This window comes from Bos taurus, chromosome 6, assembly GCF_002263795.3.
Source record: "Bos taurus isolate L1 Dominette 01449 registration number 42190680 breed Hereford chromosome 6, ARS-UCD2.0, whole genome shotgun sequence".
Lineage (NCBI taxonomy): Eukaryota > Metazoa > Chordata > Mammalia > Artiodactyla > Bovidae > Bos > Bos taurus.
The window spans coordinates 102,894,142-102,918,875 of record NC_037333.1 but is presented as its reverse complement, the minus strand read 5'-3'; the positions used below and the strand labels follow the sequence as shown (position 1 = coordinate 102,918,875).

General features: G+C 56.4%; 1 protein-coding gene and 1 long non-coding RNA gene across 2 annotated transcripts in view; one reads left to right on the top strand and one right to left on the bottom strand.

Annotated features, from left to right (window-relative positions):
* WFS1 (wolframin ER transmembrane glycoprotein) overlaps positions 1-21,956 on the top strand; it is a 31,979-nt gene extending 10,023 nt beyond the window's left edge. Inside the window, exons 3-8 of the mRNA XM_002688400.5 lie at positions 7,634-7,716; positions 8,176-8,320; positions 10,264-10,434; positions 12,140-12,220; positions 13,103-13,248; positions 19,180-21,956. Coding sequence (XP_002688446.1) covers positions 7,634-7,716; positions 8,176-8,320; positions 10,264-10,434; positions 12,140-12,220; positions 13,103-13,248; positions 19,180-20,988 — 2,435 coding nt within the window. The 3' untranslated portion in view covers positions 20,989-21,956. The remainder of the gene's footprint in view (positions 1-7,633; positions 7,717-8,175; positions 8,321-10,263; positions 10,435-12,139; positions 12,221-13,102; positions 13,249-19,179) is intronic.
* LOC132345542 (uncharacterized) lies at positions 45-1,713 on the bottom strand. The gene is made up of 2 exons (XR_009494943.1): positions 1,342-1,713; positions 45-477 (listed from the first exon to the last, which is right to left on the bottom strand). It is a non-coding gene; the product is annotated as an uncharacterized lncRNA (long non-coding RNA).
* Positions 21,957-24,734: the final 2,778 nt, after the last annotated feature.

Sequence of the window (24,734 nt, the reverse complement as noted above, 5' to 3'; positions counted from 1 at the left end):
ATTTCCAAAACAATACTTGCCTTTACAGTGTGCCTGGCTGTCTGTTAAGTCTCCATGCTCTTGCTTTTATGTGCAAACAAATGCTGCTTTGGGCAGGTCAGTTGGTTCTGTGACCTTCTGGGTCGACGTCTGCAGTTTGAAAACCGCTGTCTGGTTTGGCGCCAGTGCTGATTTCCTGCCCACCCCGGCCGGGACGCCAGAGCATGCGTCTCTCCATACGAGCTGTTTATGTATGGAGCATCCGGAGCACGAGGTGGTACAGGAAGGGCCGAGACAGCCGGGGTGGGATGCTTGGCTGGGCTATTGACCTTGAGCTGTGTGCCCTCTCCAGGGAGTCGGGAGGCCTCTCTGAGACTGTTTCTGTGAAGTCAGAGCAGCCACGTGGAGCCTGCGTGCTGGGACCTCGTGCTCATCAGCCCGGCACGTGGGATGTGGTGCTGAGTCAAGGCCCCTGGTCCCTTAGGTACCTGTGTGGTGCTGTGGGGGAAGGGGTACGTGCCCTGAGCTACAGAAGCCGATGTGCTGCGTGGGTGTCATCAAGCCTCCTCCCCTCCGCCCCTTCCTCTTCAGGACCCTCCTGGGGCGTCGCCATGTGCGTTGAGGCATCCGTCCAGTTTTAGGGCCCCACCCAGTCCCTCTTGGGTGACCGGCCTTAACCTCGGCTTCGGGCCCCGTGTGTCCATGTGCAGCGACTTCGTGTGAGTGTCAGGCTCTTTTCTCCTCCTGGGAGGCTTGTGCTGCAGACTGTGCGTGTGTGTGTGTGTGCACATGTGTGTGTGCACACGTGTGCATGTGCTTTCTCGCGTCTTGCACCACCACAAGGCAAGATGCCGTGACTTTTGTGGTCACAGGGTCCTCTCCCCCAGGTGCTCCGTATGAGTTAAGGGGGTCTCAGCCCCCACCCCACCCTTCTCCTGCTCACCCAGCCTTGTTGTTTTGTTTTCCCCTTGAGAAGCTGGCTGCCTGAGGTGACCACCCCCAGCTCAGCACCACCCCTACTCTGTGCAGAGGCCCCTGCCAGGTGCCCTGTGGACCCAGAGGCTTTACGTGACCCCTTACGGCAGCCCGAGAGAAAGGCTCTGTCCCTGTCTCCATTTAGAGACCAGGAAACCAAGCCCCTGACTTGCCAGAGTGGCCAGCACTGAGTGATGATGGGTGCAGGGGTGACCCCAGTCTCCTGTCCCATTAAGGCCCCCTGCCCCCAGCAGAGCTGCAGGGATCTCCCCCAGTCTCCTGTCCCATAAGGCCTCCTGCCCCCAGCAGAGCTGCAGGGATCTCCGGACTCTGGAGGGTGAACCAAGCCTGTGCTCCCCTGTGTAATCGTGCTGGACTAATGCCTACCTTACCCCAGAAACACACCCACTGGGCCCTTCTGAGCTCCACATCTCCTTCAGAGATCTCTGCTTTGTCTCCAAGGCCTTTGGGCAGACCCAGGCCTGATCCGGAATCTTGGTCCAGCCACAAACACCACCCCGCAGCCACAGGGCGCAGAGACCAGGGCTGGAAACATGCTTGGTTTCAATCTGGGTGAAGCGAAACAGCCTCCGGGGACAGACCGAGTCAAGACTGCCAGTTTCAGATAAGGAGAGTCGGGAAACAGATGTGGTCTCCATTGGCTTCTGTCCCCGAGGGGAGGGGCGGAGAGTACTGAGCAAGTTCTGGGCAGGTTGGCGGCCTCGGGCTCCCAACCCCACATGTCTGGGCTGTGCTGCGTCCCTTTCCTTTGTGCTGTCACCATTGCTGAATGGAACACAGCAGACCCCGCCCTGCCAGCCCTGCACAGCTCAGAGATCATCCACCCAGGGAGGGACTGGGGTTAGTTTTCATTAACTCCCCTGTCCATCTAGCAAAGTTCTGCTGAGCATCAGTCAAGTACCAGTAAGTACTTCCAAGAGGAAGATGGCATAGCACCTTCCAGGCTAGGCCTCACTTGTGGTCCTTGTCTATGTTAACTCACTTCTCCAGCCACGTCCAGTTCAGTTCAGTTCAGTCGCTCAGTTGCGTCCGACTCTTTGTGACCCCACAGGCTGCAGCACGCCAGGCCTCCCTGTCCATCACCAACTCCTGGAGTCTACTCATGTCCATTGAGTCAGTGATGCCATCCAACCATCTCATCCTCTGTCGTCCCCTTCTCCTCTGGCCTTCAATCTTTCCCAGCATCAGGGTCTTTTCAAATGAGTCAGTTCTTCGCATCAGATGGCCGAAGTATTGGAGTTTCAGATTCATCATCAGTCCTTCCGATGAATATTTGGGACTGATTCCCTTTAGGATGGACTGGTTGGATCTCCTTGCAGTCCAAGAGACTCTCAGGAGTCTTCTCCCAACACCACAGTTCAAAAGCATCAATTCTTCAGCGCTTAGTTTTCTTTATAGTCCAACTCTCACATTCATACATGACTACTTGAAAAAATATAGCCTTGACTAGATGGACTTTTGTTGACAAAGTAATGTCTCTGCTTTTTAATATGCTGTCTAGGTTGGTCATAGCTTTTCTTCCAAGGAGCATGCATCAGGGGTTAAGTAGAGGACCCCAGGCCACCAGCTGGTGAGAGGTCAAGTTGAGATGGAACACAGTCTGCGAGTCTGTGCTCAGCCACCGTGATGGCCTCTGGTGGCAGCGGTGACCACAGATGGAGCTCTGGAGTGCCCCAGGGCCCTGGGCCTGCCTCCTGCATTGCGGCTCAGAGCAGCGCCCTGTGTACCAGCACAGCAGGGATGGCCCAGGCTGGTCTTCAGACTCGGGGGGGTGAAGGCTCAAGGGAAGGGAGAGACAGAAGAACCAAGTAACTCTGCCTCTGTGGGGGGCACCAGGCAGGGGCCATGGAGGACGAGGCGCCCTCTCTGCTAACCTCGCAGGGTTCACAGGCCCTCAGGAGTGTGCCAAGTCCACAAGGCCTCCAGTTCTGAGTGTGGGGCTGGCACTCGCTTAGGTGGCCACAGGGCTGCAGACAGGAATGGTGTCTGGAACCCCTGGTGGGTTCCGTTTGCCAGGAGGCATTCACCCTGGTGTTATCTGAGGGCCTGCCCAGTGGGTGCAGGAGATGGTGGGCAGGGCAGGCAGGGCCCACCTCTAGGAGGGAGACCCCGGGTCAGTGAGGGGAAGCCCAAACAGTGCAAGACACACAGGGCATGAGGGGCTCCAAGGGTGATGGCTCTGGGCAGCGGTTGGATGTGGGGTCAAGAGGTCAGACAGTCTCAAGTAGGGCCTCGAGGGTCAGGGTATGGAGAATGGGTGTTCTGGGGAGCATTAAAGCCTTTAAATGAGATGAGCAGCGTGATTTCTGTTACATGGAGATGATCTTGGACAACCATGGGAGCTGAGGCCAGCGTGATGAAGGGCGGTGGGTGGACTGGGCTTCAGGAGAGCTAGACTGACTCCAGGCCTCTGGCTGGAGTCATCAGGTGGGCCTGGGGGGTGGGCAGGCAGTTTCACAGTGGGATTCAGAGCTGGACAGAGGGAATGGGCCCCGAGGAAGGCCGGGAGGTGAGAGGAAGGCCGGGATGTGATGGGGTGAGGGGGTGGATGCAAAGCGCTGAGTCCCTGCTGCCCTGGGGACAAGTCACAGCCATAAACACTCAGTTTCTCCTTGTCCAGTGGAGGTGCTGGCTCGACGATCTCAGGAGCTCTGTACCGGATTATTTATCCTGACTCTGATGGAAGCCCTGATCTGTCTGGTTGCTGTAGCATCCCTGTGACCCCCTCACTCTAGGATGACCTGTTGTGAGGACAGATGGCTGGGGCAGTGAGGCTCTCTCAGGTCTGGTGGCTTCCTCAGATCTCAGGAAACTCGACAATATGCCCTTCATCCCTCACCTTTCCCCTCCTCTTTGCATTCCAAGTCTTGGGCGTCACCTCCTCCAAAAAGCCTCTCCCATCAGGATTGATGACTCCTGGCACCTCCATAGATTCCACTTGTGGACTGTGGCTGTCATCGCTGGCACCCTGGGTGGGTAGAGAGAGCTGGGGTTCCTACCTCTTTCTGCTCAGTGCCCTTGGTTCCCAGCACCCAGACCGGTCCAGGGCGGGTGCTCGGTAAATGTCTGCTGGGTGAGTGATGAGGGGCAAGGTCCATGACCCCCGCTCGGGCCTGTGGGAAGCTGGGACCTCCCGGCTGGGACCCCCGCCTTAGAGCTCAGCCAGGCCCCTGGAAGAGGCGGAGTCACAAGGCTTGTCCTTCCTGTGTATTCATGAGAACCAGGGTTAGCATCTCGAAGGCTGATGGGGCACCCCTGGCGCAGGGTGACCCAGCTACCCACAGTGATGAGAAGGACACACGGGATGCCCTTGGGTTCTTGTCACCTTTCCCTCAGCTCAGCCCACGCGGCGGGCATCAGGAGAGGACCAGGGACTCTGGGAGGCCAAGGCTTTGCCCCAGGGCCAGTGATGTAGAAGGGCAGCAGCCCTGAGAGACGGGAGCAACAAAGTTGCTCACTGCGTGTTTCAGATTGTGCTCTTCTTCTCAGAGCCTTTGGCGTGCATTCAGCAATTTAAACAATGCGCTCCAGCCAATCTAGATTGCAGCGGCCGGGTGAAACTGGAAGCCAGCTTCTCTCTCTTGCTCCCAGCCGGCTCCAGGAGAACTTGGTAGGGATCAAGGGGCTGGCAGAGCCCTCAGGGCTGCTGGGAGGAGATGCCTGAGGCTCCCCAGCCCAGGGACCCAGGGTGGTCCTGAAGAATGGGAGCATTTGACTTGCTCAGTACTCATCCTTGTCCATTTCTACTTAGAACCTGTTCAGATCAGGAAGGTGAGCTTGGCAGTTCAATCTCTGGGCCACACGTGTTCCAGGCGCCATGCTAGTATTTGGGGAGACAGAGCTGGAGACCCTTCCTTGTCGGTCCCACATCCATTCATCCCCCTGTCTGTTCAGCATTTGCTGATTTGTGTCCTGCCCAGGGCATGGAGATGGGCCAGACCTGCTGGACACAGATTGTCTCCATTAAAGGCCTGTGGGACCGTGAGAGATGCAGGAACACGGAGATGGGCTGTGCCGGGGGAGGGGACAATTTCCAGGGCCCTCCTTTCATTTCATGACAAAATGTTAGGCCATGAATAACTTCTGTGGAAAATTAATCATGGACAGAATAATCTTTTTAGCCAATAGATCTACACTTGAATCTTCCATGACCTTGGACTTGCAAATTCAGTTGGTCAGGAAAAGAGCTGTGAACTCACAGGAGGTACCTGGTGTTGAACTAGGACACGTGGCCTCAGTGAGCCAGGGAGGCCCTGGGGTCAGCAGAGAGAGGTAGGGCATGGAGAGGGGAAGCAGACGCACCTTGAGAACACCCAACTCTGGACCAGGCATCTAATCTCAAGTGTCCCATTCTTCATTAACAGTCCTACTGGCTGGATATTGACGATGGGATTGGACATGAGTCTCGCACAGTCACACAGCACTTTGATGCTGTCAACTGAAGAAAAAAAAAAAAAGGCACAACCTAAAAGTTGAGAATTACATTTTATTTGGTGGACAAAATTGAAGACTTAACCCTGGAACACAGCCTCTCAGATCTCAGATTGCTCTGAAATACTGCTCCCAAGAGACAGGGGAGGAGCCAGGATACACAGGGGTTTTTGCAACAAAGACCAGGTAGTCAGAACATTAGTAGATTACTGTTAAAGAAAACCAGATATCTTGAGTCAGGGAATTTAGTGCTTTTCTGTGTATGGGGTAGATGCAAGAGTCTGGGCTCACGGAAATCATTCCTTTGATCTGCCCCTCAGCTCTCTGAGGTCAGTATCCTGTGCTTTCTCATCCTGTGTCTCCCCAGAGTGCATGGTAGGAGGGTCTGCCACATCCTTTGTTTACTGATAGATGCTCCATCACTCAGTTGTATCTGACTGTGACCCCATGGACTGTAGTCCGCCGGGCTCCTCTGTCCATGGAATTTTCCAGGCAAGAATGCTAAAGTGATTTCCCATTCCCTTCTCCAGTTTACCGATAGGGTAGCAATGTTCTTTCACTCCTGAGGCTCAGAGTGCTAAAGATTCACACTCGGGTCGGATTTCTCTAACCCCGCACACCCTCCTTCCCTGCCCTTCTCTTTGTTCTCTTAGCCTGAGCCCTTGGCCGGAGAGTACATTCCAGGGCCGGCAGAGAGCGTGACAGCAGCCAGAAGGGAGAGCTGACCTTGATGACTTAAGAAGCACTGAGGTCCGGGGCCAGGGCTGGGGTGGATGTCCTGGGCCCAGGCCAAGTGAGGTCCCAGGACCTCGGTGAAGAAGCTCAGCAGGGGGAACTCCACAGTGGGACGGGTATCATCATGTTTGCAAGCCATCCACCAAGAGGGGTGCAGCACAGGGGCCTGTGAGTCTCAGGAAGAATCTTCCCCTTTGAGCCATCCCCAGCCACCTGCTTCCCCTTTGAGCCATCCCCAGCCACCTGCTCCCACTCCTGTGTGCCCCAAACTGGACGCGGCCACTCTGCCTTTGAACTTCAGAGCTGTGTCACTGTAGGCCCCTGCCCTGCTGCCTCCCGACCGGGCACCCTGCACACAGGGGCTAACTCTGAGCCTGGTGGATGGAGCTGGTCCTGGGAAAGGTCTGGAGAGATGGGTTGGGATAGCTAGATATCCAGCACTGTTCCTAGGGACTGCTCTTATGTCCCTGAATTAAAGATCAAGAGTCTGTTAACCCCAGATAAGCACCTGCTAAGATGGGAGGTGACCATGGGTGGCGGCCAGGTGTGGTGTCGGGCAGAGGCCCCCTGTATTGGTTGCTTAAACTGGAAAAAGGGACTGGTGAAAAGTGATTAAAAAAAAACACAACTTTTTGTTATGCTACACACTGCAGGAGAGGTTATAGTGAAATCAGTGAAGTTACATGATGCTTTTATAACTTAAGATAACGTTTTATGAAGTAAATATTGCACGAGGTATGTGATATTTGGACCCTTGGATCAAGTAATTCACCTGAAGAACCCACGCCAGGAAAATGCCCCCCAAATAAAAATACACGCACAGACTGGTTTGTGGCATTGTTTTATAAAATTAGGGAGTCTGGGCATAATCTAAAGGTCCGATGGAGAGGAGAGGCCCAGAGGCCCTGAGTGTCCCCGTAGTGGGATTTCTGAGCCACTGAAGTGGTACATTTCACTGCAGAGCCACATGCAAAGTTGGTTGTGCAAATATATATGTGTATATTTCAAAATGTATGTACTGTGATTATGACCTCCCAAAGTCAATCGTGTGTAGATGACTGTCTTGGAAAACATAGATTTGGTTTGTTTATTGGGATGCTTGGCATTGGGGTGCAGGTTCTTTAAATCATTAAATAAAGAACCTCAGGGGCTTTCATTCCATCTCTTGCATCTTTCTAGAGCCCTGTTCAAGCCTGAGATCAGCTGCTCTGGCTGCAGTGAACCCCAGGGGCGAAAGTGGTTATTGGTCTGTGCCCCGCTCTGTCCTTGTGCCTGGAACAGGGGTTCCTTCCTGGAACCCCTCAGCAGCTTTGCGGTCCCTGTTCCCTGGCTGTGCAGCAACGGAAGGAGCATCCTGGCGGGCCCTCTCCACACCTGCTCTCATGCTCCTGACTCGGGGCTGAAACCCGTTTCTGCCAGCCCCTCTCGTCCTCCAACAAGCGATAAGGACCAGCATGGTGACAGTCCATCTGCTTGCTTTCCTGTGTTAAAGGACCTGCAAAGGGAGATGTGGACACGCCCTTTGAGGAAGTCCTGGAGAAGGCCAAGGCTGGGGACCCCAAGGCACAGACGGAGGTAAGGACCAGTGTCCGCGGGGAGCTCGGGCTGCGCCCAGGACAAGCTAGTGCTGAACCTGCTATCTGGGCTTGGGTACAGCCTGCCTGTACCTGCCATGCGTGGGCCCCCATGTGTGGGGTTTCCATGTTTGTGGCATGTTGCTTTTCTTCCCACCACTCTTCGGGGAGCATGTACGTGCTCACCTCTGTCCAGCTCACACCTGAACTTGGGCATCACCTCCTCTGATGCCAGCCCTGCCTCCTGCCTGTCCACATGACCCCACCCCCTCTCTCATTTCATCAGTGGAAGGGTGGGGTCCCCACACCCCGCTCTGGCTTGGGAGCACCGGGTGGACAGGGTGAGGGAGCCCAAGGTTGCCTGGTTTGGGGGCGGGGCAAGGCAGGACGTGGACTGGGGGCCCGGGCGCTGCACGGGGAGGCTGCCGCGGTGTGTGGTGTGACCAGATCCCGCTTGCAGGTGGGGAAGCATTACCTGCAGCTGGCCGGCGACGGGGATGAAGAGCTCAACAACTGCACCGCCGTGGACTGGCTGACCCTCGCCGCCAAGCAGGGCCGGCGCGAGGCCGTCAAGCTTCTCCGCCGATGCCTGGCGGACAGGAGAGGTAGGTGAGGCGGCTCGGAGGGACCCACGAGGGATGCTGTACTACTCTGCTAAATTAACCAACCGAAATAGCAACAGGGAAACCTGGTGCTGGCGACACTGTTGGGAAAAATGAGTGTGGTTTCTGCTGTACTCGTGGCTTTGCCTCATAGATGGTTTGGGAGTATAACATGGGATGTTTAGGGAACAAAGCCATTTTCATCCTCTTTAACTTGTGGTGGGGTCTACAATGAGATATACCATCTGGGTTCTCATCCAAATTGAGGAGTAGACCATGGAGCCAAGTTGGAGGGCATGACAGGCCTGAGGTATGAGTAGCACTTTCTGAACTGACTTTCCATCCGGTCTGAGCGGAGCAGCTACGGACTGGGGGCCAGAGAAGGGCCCACCCAGGCTAGCACTCGGAGCCAGGACGGGCGTGGGTGTTGGGGGGCAGTGATGTGTAGCCTAGCCACTTGGGGACACTTACTATGTTATCCTGCCCAAGGGAAATGGTTCATTCCTGGTGTCAGGGTAAAGTGCTTCCTGAAGCTTCAAACCTCAGAAGAAAGATGAAAGTGTGTGTGTCTTAAAGGGGACCTCCTTTTTCCCGCTCAGATTGCAGAAGTGTTTATGGTTGTTATAGAAAACTTGAACTATATAGAAAACATAAAGATAGAAATTATCTCTAAAAATTATCTATAAACCCAGAGAGAAGTGCTCCGTAGTTTACTGTTTTTCCTTCTGGTTTTATATTGGAATTTTTTTTTTAAACGTTAGGGTTATCATACAGATATATATAAAACAAAATTTGTATACGGTATTTTTATGTATATATATTATGTATGTATATATATATAAGATATATAGAAATGATATTTATTAACATTATTTATTATTGTATAGAGTCTCCTTTCTTTGGACATTAGGCTGATATCTTTAATGATTTAGAACTGTCATGTTCTGCTGGCCAGAATTTCTTACCAAGCCAGCCTCCCTTGCTCCAGGGCAGGTGGGATGGTCTTGCCCTGGCCAGTCGAGTCAGTGTGGCCCCCAGCGTTCACAGTTGGAGCCAGTGGCCTTCCCAGAGGCCCTGAGGGGGGTGGCCAGGGCAGGCCTGAGGACTGGCTGGCGTGTGAGGGAGGGGGCCAGGTCTCACGTAGCCCACACCCTCCACCTTCTCACTGAACGCGTCCTGATCATAAAAGGAACGTGGGCTCCGGTGGAAGGTTAGGGAGATGCTCCAAAGGAGAAAATAATATCAGTCCGCCACCCGCATTCTCACTGTCCCCTGGGGTGGGGGTGGCCGGGCTGATGCTCCTGGTAGTCCGTGTGCAGGGGGAGAGGCGGCCACTAAACGGCCCATGAAACCTGCTCCCCATCTTTCTGTGGGCGAGTCTTTCCCCCAGGGACAGGGCCGCCTACGTGGGGACACTGCTCCCGGCTGCCCTCGGGAAGGGCTGATGCTGTGAGTGTAGGGGTGCCCCCCGTCTTGCAGCCTGGCCGCTCACTGCAGTGAGACTGACCGGGGTTTGAGACCAGCTCAGCCTCTCTGACTCTGTGGCCTTGGCACCAAGTCCAGGCCACCACCCCTGGGTGCCTCAGTTTCTCCATCTGTAAGATGAGAAGAGTAGTACCCCACCAGAGGGGTCCTTGTGAGGCGGAACCTGGGAGGGGAAGGAGCCAGGAAGGTGGGGAGGCCTTGCCCAGCGCCAGCCCTCCGTGGCCACTCGGCGAGCGTCTGCTGAAAGGCCAGGCCGAGCCTCCCACCCTTGGGGACTCAGGCCAGACACTTGTCTGGCTGGACCTTCGTTTCTGCCCTGGTGATGAAGATGCCTGCAAAGCCGCTCATGGGAATCTCTTCCCAAGCCCCTTCAGGCGGTGCTGGCCGGGGCTGGGGCGTCCCTGCCAGCTTCCAGGTGGGCAAGCGGGCGGCCCCAGGCCTCTGACGCCTCCCTCTCTCAGGCATCACCTCCGAGAACGAGCAGGAGGTAAGGCAGCTGTCCTCTGAGACCGACCTGGAGCGGGCTGTGCGCAAGGCGGCCCTCGTCATGTACTGGAAGCTCAACCCCAAGAAGAAAAAGCAGGTAGCCGTGGCGGAGCTGCTGGAGAACGTGGGGCAGGTCAACGAGCACGGTACGCGCTCTGTCTGTGGGGCCTCCTGGGCTTCTGTGCCGGGATCCTGGGGGCTCCTTTATGGGAGCTGGCATGGGGGGCTCCAGGGAGCTTCTTGCAGGTGTCCTGTAAGGCTGCAGAGTGTCCTTCCTGGGTGTCCTGTTCCTGGCACCCCTCAGGGCCCCCCCAGCTCTGGTTCTACCTGACCCGCTCCACCCCTAGGGTTGTCTCACCTGCTGCCCACGGGCGGAGCTGCAGGCCTTGGCATGTCCAGGGTGTCCTCCTCCTGAAGGGGACAGGGAGTGGGGAGGGTGAGAGATGCCAGCAGTGACCTGGGTCCCCGAATCCCTGAGAGCCTCTCCAGGGCTGGCCCCTTTGCCAGCCTCTTCAGTGCCCCCACCTCCTTCTAACCCGGCTTTCCGAGAAGGGCACGGGCAGCTGGAAGGACAGATGGACCAGGAGAGTGGGCGTTACTGACTGGGTGTGGTCTCTCCATTTCCAGGGTCTGGGCTGACTTCTGTCTCTTGGTAACCTTGATAAGCACCTGGCCAGGGCTCCATCCAGCTCCCTCCTGCCCCGAGGGGGAGATGGTGGGGGTGGGGCTGGGGCCACCTGCCGACACATCAGAGAAAATGAGTGGGTGGGCACCTCTGCCCCTTCTCCGGGCCGGACTCTTTTCTGATCTCTGATCCTCTAGGGTCTGACAGAGGCGGCCGTGAGGCTTGGGGCTCCAGTCGCAGGACCCCCGAGAGGCGTGCTTGACCTGACAGGTCCGGCCGCCCCTCGTGGAGCCCCAGTGACCCTGCGGGACCATGGCCCCGCCCTGTCCTGCTGCCCCCTCACCCACTCTGGGCTCCTGTGGCCCCTCCCAGTCACGGTGCCCCTCCCCATGTGTTGTCTCACCCTGTGGTCCAGCCCCTACCTGACCCGACCCTGCAAAGACCACTTGGAGCCTGACATGGGAGAGCCCAGTGAACGCCTGCCTGGGTGTGGGCGTTGTGGGGGGAAGGTGTCGACAGAGGGCAGGATATCTCAGTCCTGGCTCTGTGTTCACCCACTGAACCGACTTTTGCACCAGGGCTGGGGACACAGGAAGGCCTGCCCAGTGGCCCTGGGGAGCTTGGTTTCTTCCAGGGGAAGATCACACCAAGGGACAATGTCAGCAAAGGTGTCCGGGGGCCGGCTGTGCTGATCAGAGAGTGTGGTGTGTCCAGGGCTTGGACTGTGCCCAGCGGGGCCCACGTCACCTTGTAATGGAGACTGAGCAGTGGTGGTCCCAAGGGTTGACCTTGCACAGCCCTCCAGGGCTGCATGGGGGACACTGGCAAGTTTCTGGGGGCTTGCAGGGGATGGGGGCTTCCCTCATAGCTCAGTTGGTAAAGAATCCGCCTGCAATGCAGGAGACCCCAGTTCAATTCCTGGGTCGGGAATATCCGTTGGAGAAAGGATAGGCTACGCACTCCAGTATTCATGGTCTTCCCTGGTAGCTCAGCTGGTAAAGAATCTGCCTGCAATGCAGGAGACCTGGGTTCCATCCCTGAGTTGGGAAGATCTCCTGGAGAAAGGAAAAGGCTACCCACTCCAGTATTCTGGCCTGGAGAATTCCATGAACTGTGTAGTCTGTGGGGTCGCAAAGAGTCAGACATGACTGAGCGACTTTCATTCACTCACTGCAGGGGATGGGGCAGTCAGCCGGCCTTGACTCTCCCCCGCTCTGTCCCTGCAGATGGCGGGGTGCAGCCCGGGCCCGTCCCCAAGTCCCTGCAGAAGCAGAGGCGGGTGCTGGAACGCTTGGTCAGCAGTGAATGTGAGTACGGCCGCCAGTCCTGTGCTAGTGACACCTTTGGCCATGCTGTCGCCCCCACCACCCCGGGCTTCATGTCTGCGCCCCCCGACTCCCCATCAGTCCAGGCCCGGCCCCCAGGGTCTCAGAGGCTGACAGATCTTCCTTCCAGTCCCTTCAGGGCTATTGGTTGGGTGTTGGTGTTCTGGGCTCTGGGATTTGGACCCCACCCACTGGGAGCACATACACACTGGAGGGACGAGAGGGCAGTGTAACTGTCCCTGATGGAGAAGGATGCTGGGGCCTATGATGGCTGTGAGCCAGCAATGGTGGGGAGGTGGGTAGCCCGCGAGGGGCAAGGAGGTGGATGCTCCAGACTGAGTGAGCGAACCTCATTGGCAAAGGCCTGGGAGCACCCAGCTGGGAGTGGGGGCTGCTGCCAGCATGGGCTGTGGGGAGGTGGGGATATCGGGCTGAACTTGGGGGTGGGGGGTAATGAAGATTTGGGCACGTGCCTGGCACATAGTAGGACCTTGGAGGATGCGTATTGGCTGGAGGGGCTAGTAGGTGGCTGGGCTGCAGGGGTCAGGGCCGAGGGAGTACAGGGGTCCGAGCAGCACGGGCGGAAAATGTTCTGAAGAAGGGTCCGCATGGAGCCTGGCTCAGGCAGCCCCCCAGGACTTGAAGGGTTGGGGGACACTTCTGGGGAGGGACGGTGGGTCCGCAAGGCCAGGAGGCCTTGGCAGGCTGGCCTGCCTTTCTCTCCTCTCATTGTCCGGGCCCGAGAGCGGTCGCCCGTCTCCAGCCTGACCCCAACACAGCTGCTGCCCACCATGTGCCCATCTCCACGGGGCGGCAGTGCTCACGGTCTCACCGACCTCGCGTGTGTCCTCTCCTGTGCTTCAGCCAAGAGCTACATAGCCCTGGATGACTTTGTGGAGATCACCAAGAAGTACGCCAAGGGCATCATCCCCACCGACCTGTTCCTGCAGGACGACGATGATGACGAGGTGGCGGGCAAGAGTCCCGAGGACCTACCCCTGCGCCTGAAGGTGAGCCCTTGGCCCGGGCCACCTGCCTGCCCGGGTGCCCCCCAGGAAGCTGTAGGTGGGAGACCTCGCCCAGCAGGGAACCTCCAGGGCTGTGTCGCTTGTCCTGGGGAGGCCTGTGCCGCCAGGTCGTCCACATAGCTGCATAAGGATGCGTCCTCGTGAAAGGAGGCCTCCTGCACACGCTCAGGCTCTGGAGGCAGGGGCGCTGTTGGGGTTGGGCGGGCCCAGTGGTTGCTGGACGTGCACGGGCATCTTTGCATCTTTCCCTGCAAAACGCCGTGTGGGGAGCAGGATGCTGTGCGCTGGAGACCACCTTTCACTTAGACTCCATCCTTTGGAAAAATTGTCTATTTATGGCCCAGAGGAGAGGTCAGTTCCTCAAAGGTGCCTCCCCCCAGAAGCAAAGTGCGGTCTTGTGTTCAGGAGGGCTCTGCGGTGGTGCCTGTTTATCTGGATCTGCAGGGGTTCGAGGAGTGAGCAGGTGTGGAGAGGGTGGGAGGGGAGGTGACCGAGGGCAACCTGAAGGTGGACGGGGGTGGGGAGGAAGCTCGTGTTCACCACCGCCTCCCACCAGCGAGCAGCCGTGATTACAAGGGATGAGCACGGAGCGTCTGGATCTGTGCCGACAGCCAGGAGTGGCTGCTCATGCTCCTGGAGTCACAGCTTTTGTTTTCCTGGCCATGTGGTTTGTGACTAAAGGGGACAGATATAAGCCTTGGTGAAGTGTGACCATGCCCCCCTTCACCAGTTTCCCCAAGTTCAGCTCAGGGGGTTGAATTCGTCTTCTGTATCTCCCTTTGCTGAGAGCACCAAGATTTTTAGAAGTCTGGCCACCTGGCCCCAGACAGGTCCATCCCCACTCGTGGCCAAGGGGACCCGGCCAGCACAGGGGGCCTCTGGGCAGGCAAACATCGCAGAGCCCCTGGCATTGGTCCCCCAAGAGTCTGTAGGGTTCTGTGCTTCCCCAGCTCCTGGGCTCGTGTAACCTGCCCACAGTATGGTTGGAGTGTGAGCAGGGTTGGGGCCGGTGATGGGACGTGTGCTGGTGTGTCCTCATCCCAGACACGGCCTCAGTGTAAGCCCCGTGCTAGGAGCTGAATATGAGGGCTCAGAAAGCCGCCCTTGTGGGTTGAGAGGCCACCTCTGGGAAGCAAGTTCCTCAGAGAAGCTGTAGCCCAGAGGGTGGGTGTGAAGGCCACGCTCCGGACCAGCAAGCTTGCTGAGAGCCCCTGAGGGCAGGTAGGGCGTCGGGGTGAAGGTTCTGAGGCGCAGGGTCAGGACGGCCCAGAAGCTGGGCCGGGGAGGTCACCGCTTTTATTGAGGGCCCACCTGGGGGCAGGCCTGGGCTAAGTGTGTTCCAAATGCCATGAGAGAGGCATGTTCTCACTAACATGAGAGAGGAAAGGTGGAGCGTTTGCCATGGTTCTTGGCTAAAGAGGAGGTGCTCCCCAAATGCCAGTGAGGGTCAAAGGTGAGGGAAGAAGACCCGTGGGCCAGGCGGTCCCAGCCTGGACAGCCTAGTTTGCGTTGTCCTGGCATACTTACTAATAATGCCTGCTTTCAAAAGCATCTCAGTGTGGACAGCAAGTTATGTCACATTCCTTACCGGCGACAAACTCGGTGCTGTAAGATGTCTGAAGCTCCTTTTTGTGAGAAAGAGATTTAAAGTATCCTGACAAGAAACAAGGCTATTTTTAAATTTTTTTCATTTTTTGCAATTGTTGTCAGAGCACTTTCATTGCTTTACAATTTATCTCATTAAAAGTGTTCTGGAAGGCTTCCCTGGTGGCTCAGTGGTAAAGAATCTGCTTGGCAATGCAGAGGACACAGGTTCGATCTCTGATCCGGGAAGATCCCACATGCTGTGGAGCAACTTAACCCGCAAGTACAAGTACTGAAGCTCGTGCACTTAAAAGCCTGTGTTTCACGACAAGAGAGGCCACTGCAGTGAGAAGCCCACGAACTGCATCGAAGAGTAGCCCCTGCTGTCTGCGACTAGAGGAAAGAGCCCACGCGGAAACAAAAGACCCATCTCAGCCAAAAAAAAAGTGTTTTGGAAAAGAGAGAATGAATTGGAGCAGAATGAATTTCCTGGAGCTCAAAGCTGTCCCGGCCTTTATTTACCACCCCCTGGGGACAGAGAAGGGGCATGTGCCTGAGGAGGGCCCGGCACCCCCAGTGGAAAGTGCCAGACACCCCTCTGCAAGCTGACGTGACCCCCAGGGACGTTCCAGGCTCCAGGCTTCTCCAGCCTTTGTGACAAATGAAACCTTCTTAAAGATGGATTCAGAAATGTCTTAAAATCCTAACAGTGTTCGCATCACATTATTGAAAGTCCAGCACTTGGACGTTCGCTCAGGTCTGAGCAGGGTCTCAGTGAACCAGCCCGGACCCTCTGGGCGAGCAGTGGCCTCCTTGGTTGGCTGCCCAGGTCAGTACCGGGCAGTTCTCTTCGGTTTTTCCCGTCAGCCAGGCGTGTCCGTGCTGAAGGCTGCTGGTGACTGCAGCCTGGGTCAGGGTGCCCTTTCCCGTCCTGTCATGAACTGACTCCCTACTCGTTTTTTAAAAACTTCTTTCCTGCTCAAAGTGAAGTTCATTTTAATTTGGACTGCCTCTACAGAAAAGGTTTCTAGTCTCACAATTTGGTGGGGTCCCAAGTAGTAGGGCTTGGGTAGAAGCGACAGGGGACAGAACAGGGACCTTAAAGGACAGCTGTGGTCACGGCGGCCACAGGGGCTCACTGTGCCAGCAGAGGCCAGCACTGTTGGACTTCAGGTTCTAGAAGCTTCGTTGTCTTTTAAATGTCCTCTCAACCGTGTGATTGTGTGGTCTCAATAGGCAAAACAAACAAACAAACAAACAAACAATAAATAATGTGAATGGTTTTGAGCATTAGGAGTTGTTTCAGGTTAATTTTAAGGTGCCAGCTACTTGGATGCCTCCAGGCCAGCTCCCTCAAGGCTGCTCAGCACTGACTGTGCAGAGAGAGAATGGAGGCGAGAACAGGAGCACTGGGTGCCTTTGGTCTGTCTGGTTAGAGAGGCCCCATCGACAGGAGTTAGCAGAGCAGACATCGGCTGACGCACGCATGGGCTCTTTCTGTTGCTGGTGTTTCTGGCTTTTGGTCGAAGGGGCTCCTGCAGAGCTGGAGCAGATTCTGGAGACACTGGTTTGCTGTCTGGCAAGTGTCAGATATGTGGGTGATACCACTCTAATGGCAGAAAGCGAAAATAAACTAAAGAGCCTCTTAATGAAGGTGGAAGAGGAGAGTGAAAAAGCTGGGTTGAAACTCATTATTTAAAAAACAGGGGATCATGGCATTTGGTCCCATCATTTCATGGCAAATAGAAGAAAAAGTGGAAGGAGTGACAGATTTTACTTCTTGGGCTCCAAAATCATTGCGGATGGTGACTGCAGCCATGAAATTAAAAGATGCTTGCTCCTTGGAAAGAAAACTATGACAAACCTTGACAGTGTATTAAAATCCAGATGCATCACTTTGCTGACAAAGGTCTGGATAGTCAAATCTAAGGTTTTTCCAGTAGTCACGTGTAGGCGTGAGAGTTGGATCATAAAGAAGGCTGAGAGGTGAAGAATTGATGCTTTCGAATTGTGGTGTTAGAGAAGAGTCTTGAGAGTCCCTTGGACTGCAAGATCAAACCAGTCCATCCTAAAGGAAATCAACCCTGAATATTCATCAGAAGGACTGTTGCTGAAGCTCTAATACTTTGACTACCTGATGCGAAGAGCTGACTCATTGGAAAAGACCTTGATGCTGGGAAAGACTGAGGGCAAAAGGAGAAGGGAACCACAGAGGATGAGACGGTTGGATGGCATCACTGACTCAGTGGACATGAATTTGAGCAAACTCCAGGAGATAGTGGAGGACAGGGGAGCCTGGTGTGCTGCAGTCCATGGGGTCGCAAAGAGTCAGACCTGACTTAGCAGCTGACCAACAACAAGTGTCAGAAATCCCCACCAAGGCTGACTTTATGGTATTCGAAGTTCCTTGGTACCCTACTCCAGACACGGTGAGCACTGGGTCTCCTCCTGGGGAAGCTGGCCCATGAGCTGGGGGAGCCCTGAGCTGGTTTGTTGGTTTCATCATTTTCTTACTTGTTCTGAAACAGAGGGTAAGTGGACTGTTAGTTGAATGAGGAATGCAGCTCTTTGAACATATACAAGTGGGGTTTCCCAGGTGGCTCAGTGGTAAAAGAACCCGCCTGCCAATGCAAGAGACTCGAGAGATACTGATTCGATCCCTGGGTCAGGAAGATCCCCTGGAGCAACCCCCTCCAGTGTTCTTGCCTAGAGAATCCCATGGACAGAGGAGCCCTGCAGGCTACAGTCCATGGGGTCGCACAGAGTCACACACAGCTGAGCATGCACGCACTACCCCATGTGGGTGTCTATAGAAGTGCACATACACACACACACGTGGGTGTCTATAGAAGTGCGCACACACACACACTCACGTGGGTGTCTATAGAAGTGCACACACACACACACACACATTGTTAAACACTCCTGTTTCCCCTGTAAGCCCAGGTCCCTCTTACCTGGAAAACTCACTCTGCCAGCTACTCCCGGGAGTCCTGGTCATCCAGAGTTGACACCCCCGCCTCTTGGGCAGATGACAGCCACACCCCAATGTTGCCACTCAGTGTGGTCCCCCAGGATCCCAGCTCCTCCTTTGCCCTTATGTTCATGGGGCAGAAAGAGCGTGTCCCCAGGACGTAGATGGAGGCGGGGCTGCCCACCTCACCCGGCTACTGACCGGGCTTCCATCACATTGCCCCTCAAATGGGCTGTGGGCTCAGCTGGGCTTCCCTGCCCCGACATGGGTGTTCCTCACAAGGACCGCCCCTCTTCAGCATGGTCCAGTCCACGCCCCTGACCTCCTTGCGTGAGCCCTAGCACGGTCATGGACACGTTCTCTTCTCAGCTCCTTCAGCTTCTCTCCTGTCTCCCCGGAGCCCTGGTGGAGCTGAGAGCTTCAGGACCAGGCAGGAGTGGGGGCCGCCCTGGATGGCAGGAGCATCCCTGCCTCCTGCCCGAGGCTGGTCCCCCACTCGCCTCCCTGCCAGCCCCTCATTCCTCTTCTCTTGTGGGAATGGACGAGTGTTTCCGCTGCCCTTGCCTCTGTGTACAGTCTGTGGGGGGCGGTGGGACGTGAGGCAGGGAGCACCCCCCGGGGGCTGTGTGTATGTTCTGAGCACACGGGTGTGCAGGGGTGGGTGGTACAGGCAGCGGGTGTCGGGGCTCCTGCTGCAGTGAAAATGTCACATCAGCCCTGTTACAGCTGAATCATTTCCATTCACGTGGCGTGAACTCTCCTTTCTGGAGTCCCCACTCCTGGGACGGGCAGGGCCCAGGGTAGGCTGGTAAAGCAGCACTTCCTCTCCCCCTTGGTGGGTCACCTCCCCACCCCCATCCACCAGAGACAGAGGCTCAGGAGGTGAAGTCCTCATCACAGGGGTGGCTGAGATGCAAGTAGCCTGGTCCTCTGTTGTCTTTGCAAGTGTGAGGCCCCATGGGGAGGGAAGAGGGGGCCAGGTGGGCTCCCCGAGGCACCCAAGATCCCACAGGGGAGACCGGCACTCATGAGCCTGGAGACCCTTGTGGACAGTCGGGTACAGTCAGGGACTAGGGATGGGCAGGAGGTAGAGGGCAGACCCTGCGGGACTGGGTAGAATCAAGGGCAGGTTTGTGGGGGCCATGTGCAGCATGAGCACCTAGAGAGAGAGCTACAGGTGGAAGGACTTTGCAGACCGAGGGACCCGCCGTTGGTTGAAACAGCGGGTGAGTTCACTTTGCCCAGGGCCAGGCCCCGGCTTCAGGGAGACTGGAAGGGTTAACCAGGGAGCAGTGACGTGGCACAGAGCGGTCCAGGTTCTAACGCCCCTCCTTTGTCTCCACCCCTCCTCCCAGGTGGTCAAGTACCCCTTGCACGTCATCATGGAGCTCAAGGAATACCTGATTGACCTGGCGTCCCGAGCGGGCGTGCACTGGCTGTCCACCCTCGTGCCCACCCACCACATCAATGCCCTGGTCTTCTTTTTCATCATCAGCAACCTCACCATCGACTTCTTCGCCTTCTTTGTGCCCCTGGTCGTCTTCTACCTGTCCTTCATCTCCATGGTCATCTGCACCCTCAAGGTTTTCCAGGACAGCAAGGCCTGGGAGAGCTTCCGAGCGCTCACCAGCCTGCTCCTGCGCTTCGAGCCCAACCTGGACGTGGAGCAGGCCGAGGGGAACTTCGGCTGGAACCACCTGGAGCCCTACGTCCACTTCCTGCTGTCCGTCTTCTTCGTCATCATCTCCTTCCCCATCGCCAGCAAGGACTGCATGCCCTGCTCGGAGCTGGCCGTCGTGTCGGTCTTCTTCACGGCCACCAGCTACATGAGCCTGAGCACCTCGGCTGAGCCCTACACTCGGAGGGCCCTGGTGACCGAGGTGGCGGCCGGCCTGCTCTCCCTGCTGCCCACCATGCCCGTCAACTGGCGCTACCTGAAGCTCCTGGGCCAGACCTTCTTCACGGTGCCCGTGGGCCACTTGGTCGTGCTGAACGTGAGCGTGCCCTGCCTGCTGTACGTCTACCTGCTCTATCTGTTCTTCCGCATGGCCCAGCTGAGGAACTTCAAAGGCACCTACTGCTATCTGGTCCCCTACCTGGTCTGCTTCATGTGGTGCGAGCTGTCGGTGGTCATCCTGCTCGAGTCCACCGGCCTGGGGCTGGTGCGGGCGTCGGTGGGCTACTTCCTCTTCCTCTTCGCTCTCCCCATCCTGGTGTTCGCCCTGGCGCTGATGGGCGTGGTGCAGCTGGCCCGCTGGTTCGTGTCCCTGGAGCTCACCAAGATCGCCGTCACCCTGGTGCTCTGCAGCGTCCCCCTGCTGGTCCGCTGGTGGACCAAGGCCAACTTCTCGGTGGTGGGGATGGTCAAGTCCCTGACGCGGAGCTCCATCGTCAAGCTCATCCTGGTGTGGCTCACGGCCATCGTGCTCTTCTGCTGGTTCTACCTGTACCGCTCGGAGGGCATGAAGGTCTACAACTCCACACTGACCTGGCCGCAGTACGGCTTCCTGTGCGGGCCGCGGGCCTGGAAGGAGACCAACATGGCCCGCACCCAGATCCTGTGCAGCCACCTGGAGGGCCACCGGGTCACGTGGACCGGCCGCTTCAAGTACGTGCGCGTGACCGAGATCGACAACAGCGCCGAGTCGGCCGTCCACATGCTGCCGCTCTTCCTGGGCGACTGGCTGCGCTGCCTCTACGGCGAGGCCTACCCGTCCTGCAGCCCCGGCAACGTCTCCACGGCCGAGGAGGAGCTCTGCCGCCTCAAGCTCCTGGCCAAGCACCCGTGCCACATGAAGAGGTTCGACCGCTACAAGTTCGAGATCACAGTGGGCATGCCCTACAGCGGTGCCAACGGCAGCCGCGGGCCGGAGGAGGACGACGTCACCAAGGACATAGTGCTGCGGGCCAGCAGCGAGTTCAAGGACGTGCTCCTTCACTTGCGCCAGGGCAGCGTCATCGAGTTCAGCACCGTCCTGGAGGGCCGCCTGGGCAGCAAGTGGCCCGTCTTCGAGCTCAAGGCCATCAGCTGCCTCAACTGCATGGCGCACCTCGTGCCCGCCCGGCGGCACGTGAAGGTAGAGCGGGACTGGCGGAGTGCCGTGCACGGTGCCGTCAAGTTCGCCTTCGACTTCTTCTTCTTCCCCTTCCTGTCGGCGGCCTGAAGACGCGCCCCCTGCAGGAGCGGCGGTTGCGCGTGGCTGCCAGGACCTCCCCCGTGTGCACCCCGGCCTCCCCCCGACCCAGCTGGATGGCGCCACACTCATCTGTGTGTGTGTGTGTGGGTGGGTGGGTGGGTGGGTGTGCAAATGCAGGGCTTCGGAGATCCTCAGTCGCTCGCAGCCGGCTCCCACCTCCGTGAACAGGCTGACCGCTGTAGCTCTGTCCACCCTGAGCGCCCGGCGTGGTTGGAAATTGCATGCACGGCCTCCACCCGTAGCCCCGACCTCTCCGTGTGCAGCTGGTGTGCCAGCCAGACTAGGATTCTGGCGCCCGGAAAGCACTTTACAGACACTTGTTCTCCTCCTGCACCTCCTCCACGCACGACCCCCGACCCCCACCCCCTCATTTACTTCCGTTTGAGTTTGTTCTTTGAATAACTAGTAGTCCTGCCGTGTAAATTTGATAGCCTTTCTTATTTATTTGATCGCTGCTCAGCCTTGACAGCTGTTTGCCAAGCCCAGGGGTGGGGGAGTGGGCCTGCAGAGCTGCTCTGTTACCTGCCAGGGGCCCCGCCTGATTCTGAGATGGAGGCCACGTGGGCAGAAGCCCTGAGCTCTGCATGCAGCAGCCTACCCGCCTGGAGGCTCTCCTGCCTGGTGGGTTGTGGGTGAGTTTGCCAGGGTCTTGTCTGAATCCACAGGGACCATCCCTGGGTAGATGCAGGTTTGATCCCTGGGCCAGGAAGAGCCCCTGGAGAAGGAAATGGCTACCCACTCCAGTATTCTTGCCTGGAGAATCCCATGGACAGAGGACCCTGGCAGGCTACAGTCCATGGGGTCGCAAAGAGTTGGACATCATGGAATCTGGATTGCAAACCCTTCCCAGTGCTCAGAAAAGCTAGACCATGTTCAGAACCAGAAAGCAGAAAGTCAAGGTCCTGAAGCAGCTGAAATAAAAACCTTCGATGAAATTTGCTGTCCTTTAAGTCATTTTTTTTAAAAGCACATGCTAGAGAATCAACAGGTGTCTACACTTGCACTGAATTACGCACAAGTACAGTTTGAGTGACAAAGAGCAGAATACTCAATAAGCAACCCCAGCCCCACTGGGCTAGGGACCCCACCACCCAGCTGTCCACTCAGGCCTTACTAGGTGTGAAATGCACAGGGTTACAATGATTTGAGAAACTCAGCGCTGCTGAGAGGATTCAATACGTGGTTGTTCGTGACTCAGTAGCTGCCGCCTTGTTCAGGAGTGTGTTTTTTGAAACCATATCCTGTGTTCAGAAATGAACGATGATAATCCCATAGCATTATCATCACAACTTGAGCCATGTTGGGGGGCTCGAGCAGCTTGAGGTCCCTCAGAAACCTTAGCACCCTGGGTGGGGGTACCTGTCTGTCCGGGTCCCTTGGGCAGGAGGACATGTCCGCCTGGGTCCCCCTCGTCCCTGGCAACCTCTCCTGCCCCCTAGTGGGCCGTGCCCCCACCCAGTGAGCAGGAAGTCCAGTTCATTGTGTGGTTAGGAAACCTGGAGTTGTTCACACATTCGTCTGTGGTCGGGACTTGGTTCAGGGAGCGGCTGCCTCCTTTTTGAAGACTCACCTCAGCGTGGTGGCCGGCAGCTGCCTGTGTCCCTGTACAGCTGACCCTTCCTGTTTTGTCCTCCAGCCTGGTCAGGTCTGCCTGACATCCCACGTGTTGGGAGGTGCTCAGGAGGGCAGTGGCCTCAGAGCTGTGTGTTTGCTCCTAGGTTTCTTCCTAGGCAGTGAGATGAGGTTAAAGGTCAGCCCCACCCCTCTTCTGATCTGGAGGTTTATGAGGCCCTGAAATGCGTTCATAGTTCAGCTCTGCCTCCCAGACTCCCCACGGATGGTCCAGTCGGGGAGAGCGGGGCAGGCGGAGTTGCCTGGTTTTCTGAGTGAATGCAGATGACCTCATCTCATCCTTCCAGGCCTGGGGGAGGTGCCGTGACAACACTGATCTGCAGAAAACAGGTTCGGGAGAGGAGGTCACACTGAACAATGGGGCCAGAATTAGACCGTGGTTCCCTGGGCCACACTGTTACTCTGTTCCCCACAGAGCTGCCCCCTGAAGGAACAGAAGGTGGGGTCGTCTCATGGGGGGATTGCCCTGGATCGGCCGTTCAGCCCCTGTCCCCAGGTTTCAGCATCCTGATCTATAAAATGGTGAGTCTGGGTTAGATCAGTGGTTTGCAAAAACTACTGGGTTGGCCAAAATATTCACTTGGGTTTTTCCATAGGAGGGGACAGAAAAACCCAAACAGACTTTTTGGCCAACCTAATACCTAGCAATGAAACCCTTTTTTAAAAGATGTACAGAACTCCAAGTGAAAACAGTGTTATTTGTAAGTTTCGATGTAACCTCAACAGCAGACGAGAATGGAGGCCACCTGGCTGGTTAGAACCCCTTGTCCCAGCTGTGTGACCTCAGACAACTTCACCCTTTCCAGGCCTCCGGTGCCTCTTCTATGACTTGGGAATGTAAGAGGGCTGACCTCATTGGTTGTTTTTAGGGACTAGACTAGTTAATTTTATTGCAGGGTGGTCCCAATAGTGTCAGGCACTAGTAAAATACTGATTTGTGAATGTTTTAAACATAGTTAAACATTCATGGAACTTCAGAACTGATTAAGAACCTTATACAGGCCCTTGGGCTTCCCAGGTGGCTCAGAGGTAAAGAATCCATCTGCAATGCAGGAGATGGAGGGTCAATCCTGGAGATGTGGGTTCAATCCCGGGTTGATCCCCTGGAGAAGGAAATGGCAGCCGACTCCAGTATTCTTGCCTGGAAAGTTCCATGGACAGAGGATCCTGGCAGGCTACAGTCCATGGGGTTGCAAAGAGTCAGGTATGACTGAGCACACACATAACACACATATAAGCCCTCCCAGAAGAATGTCCCTTCTAGCTTTTTAAAAACTTAACCTTTGTGAAAATAATTCATGTTTAGCTGAACAGAACTTACTGGAGTGGCTGAATCCCAACAGGAGCCTGGTGTTGGATGGTGCTCTGTCTATACCCTCTCCCCCAACACCACACCCCCCGGGACCCACCGTCTTGCCTTTCTCTCTGCATCACGACTTTAATTCCTCATGGCTACACATCCAGAAAAGGTTGGCTGGTATGTGTGGCTTATGATCTCAAACATTCCTTATTTAACCTAACTAATGAGCTTTGGATGCATCGCTGCCGCCCTCGAGCAAATATTTATGGCACTGTGATGCTGAGCAGATGCTGTAATTCCACGGTTTGAGTCAAACCCAAGTCCCACCCTCGGGAAAATCACCCAAGTCAGATGTGAGTGGGCCCTGATTCAGTCAGAAGTGCCTCCCTGCCTTCACACACAGGAAGTGCTGTGGGGGCCCAGAGAGGGTGGAACCCAGCCTGGGGTGGGAGACAGGGCCGGAAGGCTCCTGGGAGGTTATGGGGTCTGCCCTGTTTTGATAACAAGGGGAAGGGTGGGATTTGGCGAGGTCAGAGGAAGACTTTTCAACCTTCAGGGCACCCATCGGAGCCTCAGGCATCACCCAGAACAACGGGGGTCCCAGAGGATAGAGCCTGGGGTCCAAGGGCCAGGGTGGGATTGAGTCTTGGTCCTGCAGGCTGCTGCAGCCCCTCTCTTGGCTCTGAAGCCAGGGCCCTGGTAAGGTCAGGAAAATGGACCTGAGGGCACTTTAAGGCACAGTGTGGAGGAGGAAAGGGACAGTGGAAAGACCACCCCCGCT